The 14,942-nt window shown below is 43.6% G+C and overlaps 1 protein-coding gene across 1 annotated transcript in view; it reads right to left on the reverse strand.

The window, feature by feature from the left end:
* The window catches only part of ARHGAP31 (Rho GTPase activating protein 31), a 96,270-nt gene that overhangs the window by 27,060 nt on the left and 54,268 nt on the right, over positions 1-14,942 (reverse strand). Inside the window, exons 2-5 of the mRNA XM_031455321.2 lie at positions 12,963-13,065; positions 10,582-10,726; positions 1,369-1,451; positions 321-428 (exon numbers count right to left, since the gene is read on the reverse strand). Coding sequence (XP_031311181.1) covers positions 321-428; positions 1,369-1,451; positions 10,582-10,726; positions 12,963-13,065 — 439 coding nt within the window. The remainder of the gene's footprint in view (positions 1-320; positions 429-1,368; positions 1,452-10,581; positions 10,727-12,962; positions 13,066-14,942) is intronic.

Consider the following 14,942-nt stretch of genomic DNA (forward strand, 5'->3'; position numbering starts at 1 on the left):
CTGGGACCCCACCAAAACCAACAAAAGCCAAGGAGCCCCAAAGACCCAGAAAGGCCTTTTAAGGAAATTGTAACATACAAGGCCCCAAACCTTGGCTACATCTTGGTTGTACCCAGAAAATACCTCTGGGCTCCAGAGATTCCAAGGTTAGTGGGCAAAGGCTATTAAAATCACCTTTCTTTCCCAAGTGTTACAAAAAACCACCCAGCCAAAGGTTTGTCTTCAAGGAGCTTCAGTGTGGAAGAACCCAGTCTTCATATGAGTTGGGGGCTGCTCTGAGAACCACTGGGGTCGTGAGAAGGTGAGGGTGTGCTGGTTACCTGAGGAGGTTGGGCGCCCACACCAGGGCCAGGTTCCTGGCATGCATGTTGGTCTTGCTGCTGAAGGAGGCGATGTGTGCCAGGTGTCGAATCAGGTATTCCAGGGTCCTGTAACGGGTCATTTTTTTTTTCAAGCAAGTGAGAAACTTCAGAGCCTGTGTGAAGCCTGACATCTGGAGATAATTTCTAAATTTGAATTTAAGAGATTCTGTGTATTTCTATCTCATGAACTTTGGAGCACTCTCAGGAAGATATCAAGATAGACGGAGGTAGTTTTCTTGGCTGTGGCATGCTGGCTGGGGTGGAGAACAAGGCAGTCTTGTCAGAAGTCAGCGGAGGCCCTTGGAGCACCAGTCAGAGACCGAACCGAGGACTCATCGGACCCGGAACCTAAGGGCTCCTCGTGGCTCCTTGTGCCTCCTTTCACCCAGTGCAGCGTTGTCTCCACACTGACTTGAAACTGGCCCCCAGCTCGGCTCTTACTTTAAGTCTTCCAGCTACAGGTACCTTGGTGCTTGTCAATGGATGACATCTATTATTGCTGGTAAGTTCTTTCTAATACCACATCAGAATCTGCCCTCTTGTAAAAGCTGGGCAGGCTTGGGGAATACTGGGAAAGGTTGGTAAGATTAGGGGCTAAATTGTGAGAATGAAAAAAAAAGATGGGATGATGTAAGGGATGGTACTGATGAGCATCTGGACAGATCAGTCAGTCAAACTGTGTTTAAAAACCATCTTGGGTTCCATAGATTTGATTATGTTATGAACCTGGGTAAGAACCTTCAGTATCCCTGTGAGGCTGGCTTCTGCAATCAGAATGACCTCTTGTGGCACTCTGAGGGGGTGCCCTGGAAGGGACTTGGACACAGGCTGCCCCTTCCCACCAATGTCTCTGGTCAGGCAAGAACTCACTCTAATAAAAGTGACCTGTTCCCCCACCTCAGAATGCCCTGGAAGGACCACTGACCACTGAATCCATTCCCTTTTCTGATGCCTGCCTGCATCTATGGTATTACATCACGTCGAGAGGCTGTGCATTTCTTCTTACCTGTAATGGGATGCGGGTAGCTCCTGGATAACATTTTGGATTCGGGCCAGTTGGCCTTCTTCCGGGCAATGCGACACTGCCTCCTATGGACAAGAACAGGAAGCAGCCCATTGAGTGCTTGAGAGGGTGGCCACCCACCTGTCTGCTGCTTTCATTTAGGCTTCTGGTCCTCCAGCCTCCCAGCCTCCCATGCCTAGAGATCATCCTGCCAAGAAGCATGCTTTTCTAATAAAAACAAACCACTAAAATCCCTGACGGTTCAAGATGGGACACGTCTAACAAGCAGGCACATGTGGTCTCTGTCATCAGACGGTTGGTAGGTAACTGATAAGGAAGGTATAGAGTCTTGGGTGTGTCCTGTGTGGCAGAGAGTCACAGAGGCTCACACTGGGAGAGAGAAACAAGAGACTCAGACAGAGTGAGATTGATGAGAGTCGCTCCACATTTACTCAGCTGGCTGTCTTTTGGGGTGAAAACAGCCACTCCCCACCTACCTGAGACTACCCATGGCCTGGCTATCTCCACAGCTGCCTGTCGTAGATGCCAGGAAACAGGGAAGACATGGAGACCTTCTCAGCAGGATAAGAGCTTTGTCCCTGAGACCCGGTGGCCTTGTCCAGACTTGCTCTCTGGTTGCTTCCAGTGTGGGAATTTGGTTCTCCCTCTGCCCAGGCCCACAGGGAGAGGCAGGGCTTCAGTAAAGGCACAGTGATCGCAGGCTTGTCGGGGGTTCCAGCACGATGCAGGTGTCCCTGGGCAGATTCCGCTAAGAATCTGTCCTGCCTGTGCTCAGGCCCCGCCCAGGGCAGTGGCTGAGTGCTCAAGACTGCCAGCATGGGAGCCATACCTAAGTTCAAGGTCAGTGGTAACCACATCTTTCTTTTTTTACTGAAGTATAATTTACATATATTAAAAACGTATGAATCTTCTGCTACAGCTCCCTGAGTCCTTTCAAATGCATATAATTCTGTAACCCCACTCAGACCAAGAGACACTTTCCAAGGGGCTCCTGAGCTCACCTCAATCCACAGACATATGTGACTTACACACTCCTGTATCTCTCCCAATGCTGGAAACTTGCTTTACATTTGTATATACCGAAAAGTTTAATCAGAAAATACATTCTTTAATTTGATGAATGCTGCCTCCTACAATACAACCAAAAAGAAGGTCCTAACTGTGGTCCGATTTTCTTAAATTGTTCAGTCATTAACTGTCACTTCTTGCTTGGGAGTAAAGACTTGAAGTTCAAACTCTCAGTAATGAGAATTTTTAGGCACAGAGGAGTGGAAGGAAATTAACTTTATTGAGTACCTTCTGTTTGCCAGACCCTATTCTAGGCCACACTTGCTGTGTCTGTTCTATTCTCACTTGGAGGAGAACTTCAAGACGCTGTCCCAGCCTGGCCCTCCCACCGCCCTGTGCTTCCTCCATCTTTTCCCACAGCACTCATCACCATTACTGATACTACATAGTGTCCTTGTTCATGAGGCTTATTGCTTATTGTCTGTCTTCCTTGCTAGACGGAAGCTCTGTAGGTGCAGGGATGTGCGGGGTCCCAGAGCCCAGAACTGCGCCCTCTACCCAGTAGGTGCTGCCCGGAGGTCTGCTGGATGACTGCACATTTCCTCCCCCATTTCCCTAAGTGGGACATCATGCCAAGGCTTTGTCCACCAAGTTGGTTTTGCTCTTCTTTTACTTTTTCATTTAATTGAAGTAAAACATTCACAGAAGCAAACCATTTTCAAAGGTGATCAAAAATCTCTTTGGGAAAGCGAGATTTCACTTCCTAAGCAGAAGTGGGGAGAGATTCAGGGCTGGGAGGGTCACAGTCACAGGCGTCTCAGTCTTCTGGTGGGTTTGGCAGCCTGAGAATAGAGCCTACATGAGCAAGCTGTCTGCTGCAAGCCTCGCCTTTTGAAATGTGCACGATGTGGAGGGTGAGGACAAGAATGGGAACTGGGATAAGCACCCTGACACCGCTGCTCTCTTCCTGGGAGCTGTCATTTAGAAAACAGATTTGGGGGAGGACCCTGACTCCCAAGACAGGGAGAACCTCATAGGGCGAGTGAAGGGAGAGAGCTCCAGAGGAAGGAGAGGCAGAAGAACGCAGCGCGGATCCTCCCACATTCTGTCCTGAGAAAGGGGAGGGGAGGGAGGCCTCTCTCCCTCTCCCTGCAAACCTACGATGAGCTTTGCAAAGCTTTGCACACACATCCCGCCCCATGCCTCCCTCTCTTCCCCCTGACTTTCTAAAAATGTGACTGGGGAATAAAGGTGTAGGTCAATTTAACAGCCCTCATGGAAAGTTCCTTTAATATTTTAGGAAGCTGTTGGTCATTTTTGTTCTGAGAGCTGGGCGGGCTCACCCCTGATGCCTGCAGGTCCCATTTGGGACTGATGTTTATATCATTATTCACAGCCTCTCCCCATCGCACCCAATCCTACTCAAAAGATCCCTACATCTTGGTTTTTCTCCTGAGGGATCCAGTCACTGCAAACCTATGTTTAGCTCTCTTTATGTTCCCCCATTAGGATGGGAGGGGAGTTGAAAATTTGCCCATCCCCATTTTTTTTCCTGAAAGAGAATTTCACTCAACATTAGCCAAGCCAATCTTGTTAATGGCTAAACCTTAAACGATACAGGTTGAATCTGTGACAATTGGTTCTCTTCCAATCAGTACCAATAAGACCAGCTCCTTGCCCTTTGAGGACTCTTGTCAAGGCCGGACTCTTGTCCCCCCTGGCAGGGCCCCGGCTCTTGTTTCATCCATTTACCAAGCTGTTTACCAAGTCCTGCCGCCTGGGCAGCCCCTTCACCAGGGTGGACAAACAACCCGTGGCTCTCTCTTTCACCACACCCCAGATGCAACTCAGTTTTTGCCCTTTCTTTTGTATTAATTATGTTTAAATTATTATAAATCCTCTTTTAGTATTTTTAATCATTTTAATTTAGTAGATTAAAAAATAACTCATGCACATGATTTTAAAAATGCAAAGCATTCAAAGGAATTCACAGAAGAAAGTTAGTCTTCCCTCCAACTGCAGACCCTCCGTTTCCAGAGACAACCACTGTTGTCTTCCAGACAGTCGTTGTACCTCCCTGGCTTTGTCACACCTGGTGTGGCAAGCATGACCATGTGACCTGGCCCATCTGCAAACTCCCGGTCTCCCATTATCTCCTTGCCTGCTCCCTGTGGGCCACGCTGGCCTCCAGATATTCTCTCAAGCAAGCTTGGCATGTCCTCGACTGGGGCCTTTGCACCTGCTGTTTCTTCTTGGTGCCCTCTCCTACCAGATGCCTGCACACTTTGTTCTCTCCTCCATCCTTGCCTCTGTTCAAGTATCACTTCATGGAGAGACCTCTGATCATCTCCCCAAAACAGCAGCCCCTTCATTCTCTGCCCTGAGCCTGCGTTAGTTTTCTTCAGAGTGTTTATCAACAGCTGGCATTACAGAGCTATGCTTTGAATTGGTTTATCATCTGTTTCCTTCACTAAAATATAAGTTTCACGAGAGCAAGGATTTTATCTGTTCTCCTTACTATTAAATCCCTAGCATCTGTAACTGTGCCAGCCTGGTATACAGAGTAGGTACTCGAAAAATGTCTGTTGAATGAAATGAGTAAGTAAATGACCCTGTGTTTTGCTTTGTGTTTGAAAATGTCAAGCTGCAATAAGATACATTTCTTGTTGATTGAGATTGGCAAACAATTTAACAAATTGAAAATGTCCAGTGTTGGCAAGGCTGCAGGAAAAAGAGTTTTCTTGTCTCTCTGGAGAACAATTTGGCAACACGTGACAAAACTTTAAATAAGAATTTTTTACTCAGTAAATCCACTTCTATGATTTCTTTTCCCCCCAAAGGATATAAATAGACAAAAATATACAAATATATGTTCAAAATATCTTTACCGTTATTTATAAGAGCAAAGTTTTAAGAAACAAGTCTAAATGTCCATCAATAGGAAACTGGTTTAAGAAATCATCATATATGTGAGAAAATACCCTGCAAAAATAATGTCTCTCTATATTTGTCACCATGGAAAGATGGTCACATTGTTGAATTAACACTGTTTCAAAACAGCAATACATACATTGAGGAGCAAAAATGAGGAGAAAGGGAGAGAGAATTTGAGGAAGAAGTCTAGGGGTAAGAGGATGAGACAGAAAAAGACAGACAAACAGAACTGTAAGGATGCCTCCTGAAATATTAAGAACAAATATGCCTAGGGTGTGAGATTTCAGGTGATTTATATTTGCTCCTTTACACTTTCTAGATTGATTCAATTTTTGCAATAAAAATGTATTTTGACTTAGAAAAACAAAACACAACAAAAACACTATGCAGAGTAAAAGAATGAAGGAAATATACACACGTTAATTATGGTTGTCTTTGGTTTTTTAGAATAGGAACCAAGGGTTCCTCTCTATTTTCCCCATTTTCCAAGTTGTCTTTTATTGAGTATGGTTACTTTTAAAATGAGGAAATACTCACATCTAATGATAATGATGGTAATCCGACAGACTCACAAGGCCCACAGCCTTTCCTCCTGGTTCCTGGGAAAGACTCCTCTGTGGTTTGAGGGTCAGAGGCTGCCATTATTCATAACTTACCTACTCAGAGTGGAGGCTCGTTTGCCCTGCACCTTAGATCTCAAGGTCCCCTTAGATCTCTTAAGAGTCCCCTAACCACTGACACGTCCACATCAGCTGGTTTATGTTGGCTTCTTCAGTGGTCAACATTTATGCCCACATTTTTTGCACCTTTTGGCCTAATTTTTTTCATTAAAAGACTAATGTACTTTTAGTGGATAAAAATTTAAAAGTTAAAGTATAAAGAAGGAGAGAAAACAGGGAGAAGCAAGATGGCGGAGTAGAAGGACACTTGTAGCTCACCCTCTCCCACAAATACACCAAAACTGACATCTACAGACCCACTCAGCCAACCAGAGCACCTGCTGAACTCCGATAGAACACTGCCCTCTTTGAAAGACAAAGACGCCAAAAATCTGGTAGGAGAAAAGGAAAAAAGAAGAAGAAAACGCAAAACAGTGCGGGACCAGTCCCACGGGGAGGGAGCAGCAAAGGAGGACTGGCGCTTGTTCGCTGGGGCTCCCCTCTCCAACGGAGAGGCCAGCGTGATGGAGGGGGAGCCTCCGAGGCTCAGATCTGCCCCAAGCACCCCTTGACTGACAGAACTGAGTTAAATGGGCACAAAGGGTCCCCACGACACCCAGCCTGAGACGTGAGCTGGCAGCTGGGGCCGGGACAGGCTGCCCGAGCTGGGCAGAGAACTAGGGCGGCTGCACTGAGGCAGCCCCAGGGGACTGCAGGGGGCTGCACACCATGGCTGGGAGGGGATACAGAGCAGAACAACCTCGGTCCCCCATAAATTGTGAAAAAAGCAAAGCAACACAGCTGGTGTGCCCTGGGGGGGCACCGTAGCCTTTGTTTCCTCAGACCTGCGCCACCATTACTGGCGCTTCTCAGAGTGAGAAGAGAGGCGGGGGCGCAGCCACAGCTGCCATCTCCTTCTGTGCGCAGTACCCAGGCAGGGGTGGGGCCAAGGCCTGAATCCATGCCCGGGGGGCTCCACAACCTCCTAGGCAGGACTGAGACTTGTTTACAGCCCGAGGCAGACAGAATCTTTCTGCCCTGGCACCTCAGAGAACTTGTGCCGCCAAGACAAATAAGGAACTGAGATTTGGCACGAAGCAGGGGCAGGGCCGTTCTGCGGTCTTCCCTGAGCCCACCTTCGGAGCGCCAACCCGAGGCAGAGCGGGCAGCTGCACAGAGCAGCTGAGCAACAAGCGCCAGGAGAGGGTGGGCGGCCACCCACCTTCCTGGCAGAAATGCAGCACCTGATCACGGTGCTGGGAGGAGGCGCGATCCGCCCTCCTGCCTCTCCCGAGTGCAGCATCTGACTGCGGCATCCGGAGGGGGAGTGACCCGCCAGCCCACGAGGTAAGAGCTCAGCACCTGACCCAGTGTTGGAAGGAGGCGTGATCTACTAGCCAACAGCCACTGGGAGCAGCACAGAAGAGGGCCCCAACAGAGGGCCTCTGGAAACAGCAAGCTGAGTTCGCAAAACAGGGCAAAGACACAAAGACCTCTTGATAAAATCATTAAGAGCACACCATCTCCAGGAGAACCAGATAACTGATACTTCTTAAGCCACAATGCCAGAGAGATATGAGCAATATGAAGAAGCAGAGGAACCACTCTCAATTAAAAGATCAAGAGAAATCCCCTGAAAGCACGATCAAGGAAATAGACATTGATGGTCTACTAGATCAAGATTTCAAAAAAGGAGTGATCAAAGTACTGAAGGAGCTAAAAGAAATAGTGTTTAGAGATATAAAATGTCAAAAATGAAATAGAAGTTATAAGGAAGAACCAAGTAGAATTAGTCAATTCATTTGCTGAGATGAGAGCTGACCTAAAGGCTGTGCAAAGCAGCCTAGATAATGCAGAGGAACAAATAAGTGACCTAGAAGACAGGACAACAGAAAGCACCCAATCAGAACAGCTGAGAGAAAAACAAATAAAAACAATGAAAACAACATAAGGGACCTATGTGATAATATAAAGCGTGCCAATCTACGCATAATAGGGATTCCAGAAGGGGAAGAAAGAACAAAGGGGATTGAAAAGGTATTAGAAGAAATCATGACTGAAAACTTCCCAAACCTAAAGAAGGAATCAGATATTCAAGTACAGGAGGCTCAGAGGGCCCCAAACAGGAAGAACCCAAACAGACCCACACCAAGACATATCATAATCAAGATGGCCAGAGTCAAGGATAAACAAATGATCCTAAAGGCAGCAAGAGAAAAACAAAGAGCGAATTACAAGGGAACCCCCATAAGGCTTTCAGCTGATTTCTCTACATGAACACTACAGGCCAGAAGGGAGTGGCAAGATATATTCAAAGTCCTGAATGAAAAAAAGATGCAGCCTGGGATATTCTATCCAGCAAGGGTATCCTTTAGAATAGAAGGAGAGATAAAGAACTTCACAGACAAGCAGAAACTAAAAGAGTTTAGCAACACTAAACCCATGCTAAAAGAAATATTGACAGGTCTACTCTAAATAGAGAAGAAGCAGGATGCTACAAAAATGAGAAACTCATAACTGGAAAGGAGATAACTGCCATGAATTACAAAAAGAATAAACACAAAATTGTAGAAGAAGACATCTAAATCATTAAGAGTGGGAGAGGGAAGCAAGGAAAGCCACTGTGGAAAACAGTATGGGAGATTCCTCAAAAGACTAGGAATAGACTTACCATATGACCCAGGAATCCCGCTCCTGGGCATATATCCAGAAGGAACCCTACTTCAAAATGACACCTGCACCCGAATGTTCATAGCAGCACTATTTACAATAGCCAAGACATGGAAACAGCCTAAATGTCCATCAACAGATGACTGAATAAAGAAGAGGTGGTATATTTATACAGTGGAATACTATTCAGCCACAAAAACCGAAAACATAATGCCATTTGCAGCAAAATGGATGTTCCTGGAGAATGTCATTCTAAGTGAAGTAAGCCAGAAAGAGAAAGAAAAATACCGTATGAGATCGCTTATATGAGGAATCTAAAAAAAAACAAACCAAACATAAATACAAAACAGAAACAGACTCATAGACATAGAATACAAACCTGTGATTGCCAAGGGGGTGGGGGGTGGGAAGGGATAGACTGGGATTTTAATATGCAGAATAGAGAGACAAGATTATACTGTATAGCGCAGGGAAATATATACAAGATCTTGTGGTAGCTCATAGCGAAAAAAAAATGTCACAATGAATATATGTATGTTCATGTATAACTGAAAAATTGTGCTCTACACTGGAATTTGACATAACATTGTAAAATGACTGTTACTCAATAAAAAAATGTAAAAAAAAAAAAAGGAGAAAACTATCATTCCATCATTGAAATAAGTGGCTATTAATCTTTTGAACATTTTTCTTTTTTACTCATGTCTCAATATACAGTTATGTATCTGCTTTTTCCGATTATCACTATGAGTATTTTCCTGTATCACTGAAAACTCCTAAATATATTTTAATCGTCCTAGCCCAGTTTTTAAAAAGTATTCATATATTCCTCTATAATATCAAATTGAAGAACATTTCTTTGCTTAAAATAGGTTTATTATTGGAGCCACGAGAAAGATTCCGTCCCATGGTTAGAGCCTAGATCTGGACCTTATCAATAATTGCAATTCCTTCATAATCTTAATTTCAAACATCTTCTCTGACCACCCTACTCCAACAGTCTACTGACCTCACTGGGATGAATAATCCACCGATCTGCTTTTTCACTGCTTCTCACCTGAATTATGCCCTCATTTCCTTTCTTATCCAGACAGAATTGTGTGGTCAGTTATTTCAGTCACTCCCTTACACACACTCTCATCTCTCTCCCACTCTCTTCCAGCTGAGCCTCAACCTTGGTTAAACCCAACTCCTCATCTACTTTGCACCTCCCCTGCAGCCAGATGTTCAAGCTCTGCCTTTAATGCTATCTCTACAGACGTGCTGTGGGCATTAATTCTCCTTTCTGCTTCTTCTCTGGGTGCCCTATTTGGTGGCCATGCTGCTGCTGCTTAGGTGCTCTGCTGTCACCCACCCGTCCTCCACCAGCCAGACTCACTGGCCTATCCTGCACTCCCTCTTGGCTGCTTTTCCCAGATGATTCGTTTCTCTTCCCAGCTTTCTAACCTCTGTCTTGACTTCTGTTTGTTCTCTCTCCCTTCTCTACCCACCCGCCTCTCTGCCCAACTCCCCCGACCCCCAAACCATGGGAGGAATAGCCTGATAAAAATGAATGAGCCATGAGAGTAGCATCTGGAGCCTCAGGCTCCTGTCCTGCTTGGGGACAGTGTGACCTTGGGCCAGTCATTTCATTCTCTGGTTCTTAGTTTCCTCCCCATATAATGATGCACATTTGGTTAAATAAATATGGAGATGAGTTAACGCAGTTCTTAAAACAAACATGATTCTGAAAGTTCAAGAAAGGAAAAATTTCGCCAACAGTCCCGCTACCCTGATTTCCTCACTATATCATCCTGCTTCCATCACTAAGATAATGTTAACCATCTGGTGAGTATTATTATTGTTATTTTAGTGCTGAAACTTTCCTTGACCCATCCATCCATGCTTCCCACCCAGTAACCATGATGGAAATCCAAACACTCACCGTGAATTTCTCATAGAGCTCATAAGTCAGGAGGGGATTGGGGAGCTCCCTAAAGTAGAGCTTGCAGAGGGAGCCCACACAGTGGATGTCCTGGAGGTACACTTCCCTTGTCAGATCTGGACATTGATCTGAGCCAAACTCTTGCCTGAAACAACACAGACAGAGACATAACAATCCCAGGAACATGTGTTCCATGTCAGCAGCTACTTGGCTGCTTAGGGGGTCAAAAGACCCTAAACTGCTGATCTGACCATAATTTTGACCTTGATTCAAAAAGACCTTCTCGCACAAGCACAAGGAAGCTACAGGAAGATTTCCACTTCAGGTCTGGATCATCCTTCCAGAAGCTGCTGGAATTAGCAAGCCAGAATCCCATTTACAAGTGGATTTCTCATGGCGTGTCTGTAGTCTCAATTACAAACAGTGGGGATACATGTAAACAATTTGCCAAAAACCCTGTTGAGATTTCAGTTTTTCCAAAATATTGTTCTAAATGAACTTCTCTTTCTTGGAGGAGAGACCAAAACCAGGGTGAGTCAGATTGTTATCATTCATGTCCACATATTCATGTCAGCCAACTTGTTTTATCTGGAGACTGAAACCCAGGGTTTGAGAACTTGAATCAACTTTCTCTTTGATGCTGAATGGAAACTTCTAGGATGCCTCATAGTGACTCCCACAGGACAGATGAGCTTATAAATATCTTCTTAAACAATCTATAGACGGGTGTTTGGAAACATTGTCAGATTCCAGGCCTTGTTTCTAATTTTTAAAAATTTCCTAACAAGGTTACGTGAATATACTGCTTCAAATTATATATACTTACTAGTTAAAAATCTATTTAAAAGATGATAAACCTAAGCTTTAATACAGAAGTGAAGTTAGGTTTCTTGAGAGTATTCACTTGGTCAAACAAGTAGTGACAAAGTCAAGCAGACTCAAGCCAGCATCTCCAACAACTCACTGCCCGTTCACCAGTAGTCCGGTTCTGCCCCTTTAATAAAGGGAAGGGAAATCCCTTATGCTGTCAGAACCTGAAAGGAACTGAGTGAGGCCTTGAAAAGAAAACCATGCAATGGCCTCATAAATTCATAGGCATGTGTTTTTTACGAGGGCAGAACAAAAACAAAAATTTCCCTTGTCAAGGCTAAGGTCAATCCTTAAATGAAAAAGAATTGGCCCCTGTCCAAGTGTCCTTCCCTGATACCAACTGCTGGGTAGTATATTCTAGAGCTAAGAGCAAACCACTAAAAATACTTGCTGCTAAAACTCTGAAAAATGTCACATGAGTACATTAGTGAAATTATATAAGCATATAGATTTGTTAAAAATCTATGGCTGCAATAAATCAACTACTTTTTAACAGCTCTTACTTCTCCAGAAGTAAAAAGGATGCTTTATTCCTTTGGTATAGTTTTATTACAGTGGAGATTTGAGGGGGAGGGGCAGAAAACCAAATAGGAGGAAGAAAATAAAAATGAATTGCACAATGTATTACATTTTATATACTAATTTTGTGACAAGAATGTTTTATTATTTTAAAAGTCTACATTTATAGCTAAAGAACATATAGTAAATATATAAAAATAACACAATAAAGTATGTTCTTTTGATATTAAAGAACAATATTCAAAATAATAAATCTATTGTTTTAGTCATAGAATATATTATATATAACCTATATACGCTGTACATAAGCTATATAGATTTATGTATACTCTATTTTATATATATAATGCATATAAAATATACACACACATATCTGTGTTTTATATGAAGATTATTGTCCTCTTAATTCAATGAGATAGAAATTTCTTCAAAAAAAATTCTAGGATACATTTCAGAATTGTTTAGGATAAATCCATAGGATTGGAAATAGTTTCTCCATCAGTAATTTTTAAAATACATGTATCAGTTAGAGAAATGCACAAGACTTCTGACCTCTCGACCAGATGAAATATCAGATGTTGAGTGTGTACCAACAGAAAAATTCACATCAATCTCTAAGTTCTGAAAACCACAGAACAGGGATCTGAGCTTTGGGTTGGTAAGTGGGTAATAATAAATCATTTTTCCCCAACTTGTAATTTAAATCGTTTGAGTTCAATTGAATCTACCTAAGAAGGATAAATCTGGTACAAGACAAAGAAACAGAATAAAAGCCCTCAGGAGCTTTTGTTGGAAAGAATTACATCAGACTGGAGAGCTTCCTGATTGGATTAAGAACAGTCAGGCATCTGAAAACATCAGCACTTGATCTTCTGTCCTGCCAAACTTCCCTCAATCCCTTCAGTGTTTAATACCCCCAACACCTGCAGATAGAGGTATGGACAGAGGAAAGATCATGGAAAAATTCTTCGGGGGGCTATTCTTTGACTTACCTTAGCCGCTGTATGTTTGAGGTGACTCCTGAAAGCCGATAAATTCCATCCACAATGCCGTGAGTCTCTATAAATTCTGCACAGCTCTTCAATACATATGGAACTACGCAAAAGAAAAGAAAAAACAGTAAAGTATTAGACATAAGTCTGACTGTCTTTTAAAGATAGGCTTTTAAAAATCCAGGTAACTTCAAAAGAGAAATGAGTATAGAATGCATATGAGTTACAAGTGGAAACAATTACTTATAAATGGTAGATGATGTTCTTCGGTATTTAAAAAAAACATAGGGTTTTGTTAAAGTTTGGAAAACTCATGTGTTTTAAGAGTTAGTTTTTTTTTTTCTTAAAGAATTTGAAAAATATGCAAACACTTAGATTTTGAAACCAGCGGTGACCTTGGAAATCCCACAACCCAACCTCTTCATTTCACTGGTTCTCCCAGTGTGGTCTCCTGACTGGCAGCAGCAGCATCTCCTGGGAACTTGATGGGAATGCAAACACCAGGCCTCACTCCAGACCCACTGAGTCAGAGATCCTGGAGGTTGGGGCCCAGCCATCTGTGTTTTAAAAAGCCTTCCTGTGACTGTTGAATGATAAAATTAGAGAACCGTTGCCTATTCTAGCCATGAAGAAACCAAGGGGCAGGTAAATCTACTTCTCTCACTCAAGAGTACTGGTTGCTTATGAAAAGTAATTAACACATGGAAAAATGCTTATTATATAGGTAGGTAAAAGAAAAACAAGGCACAAAATCAAATATACATTGTGAATTCAACTATGTTTTAAAAAATTGCAAAGGGAATAAAGACTGGAAGAATATCTGCCAGAATATTAAAAGTGATTTAAAGGTTAAAGTGTTTTGATTTTTTTAAAGGTAAAAACCAAACCCCACCCCACCACCACCAAATGGGTCAAACCAGTCATTGACTGAATGGACCACAGAAAAGAGACCAACATGGCCTCTTGAATTCCTGCCACTCTAGAAGTCCAGTGCCTGGGTAGAAGAGTCTGGCTACGCTGTTCTCTCCTTGGAGTTGACTTCGACCAGCCTAGCCAGCTCAGTGACCCAGAATGGCAGCCACAGGTCTTCTGGATGGTGTGGAGAGAGTGGCAAGTCACTTGACACTTTGGTCCTCAGGCAGACTCACGTGAAGTCCCTCCATGAGTGTGCTGTGGATGGTAGTTTACCAAAGCTTTGGGCGCCAAAGTCTTCAGGCATAGAGATGGTATTGGAACTTCATGAATTTGTGGCTGGGTTAGCACTGTGCCCGCTCCCCTAAAAAATACCCAGTCCATTAACACCTTAGGTTAGACTAGTGCCTATCCATTAATGCTTAATGCACACGATCATACCTACACCTAATTCCAAGTTGGACTGGACCTTGACATTAGTAGATACTAGGCATTCAGACTCAACATTCTTCCTGGATTCACTATTACAATACCTTCTAAACAACTCTCCCATCATTTTCTTCAACTACTAACTATCATTTTAGGTGCTGATACCCACTTCTCAAAGGCAGTGCACCCCCAGAGCCTCTCCCCTCCAGGACACATCCATATTTTGCCAGTGTCATTCGTGACCAACTGGTGAGGTGTTTCTTAGTTACCCCAGGTGGAAAGAGGGCAGGGAGTGGACTTGGAAATATTGAGGCCAGAGACACAGAGGTGGAGCTACTCCCTTTGAGTGACTACAGGGTAGGATCAGGGTGTGGTGGAGGAGGGGCTGTGAGAGTGGGCGGGGTCCAGAGCCCCCACCTGGCTTCAACCAGAAGAGCTATACTCTGATCTATTTTATGAAATAGAGGTCTTGGTACAATTTTTGTCTCCCACCCTCATGTCTCTCAAAACATTTTATAAACAAACAAACAAATAAGCAAGCAAACAAACAGAGTTCAAATGCTATAAAAAGTTGTCTCATTTTTTTTTTTAAATCCCTATTGTGCACAAAAGGTCAGCTCTTTCCCCAGCACACCAGCT

Source organism: Camelus dromedarius, chromosome 2, assembly GCF_036321535.1.
Source record: "Camelus dromedarius isolate mCamDro1 chromosome 2, mCamDro1.pat, whole genome shotgun sequence".
Taxonomy (NCBI): Eukaryota; Metazoa; Chordata; class Mammalia; order Artiodactyla; family Camelidae; genus Camelus; species Camelus dromedarius.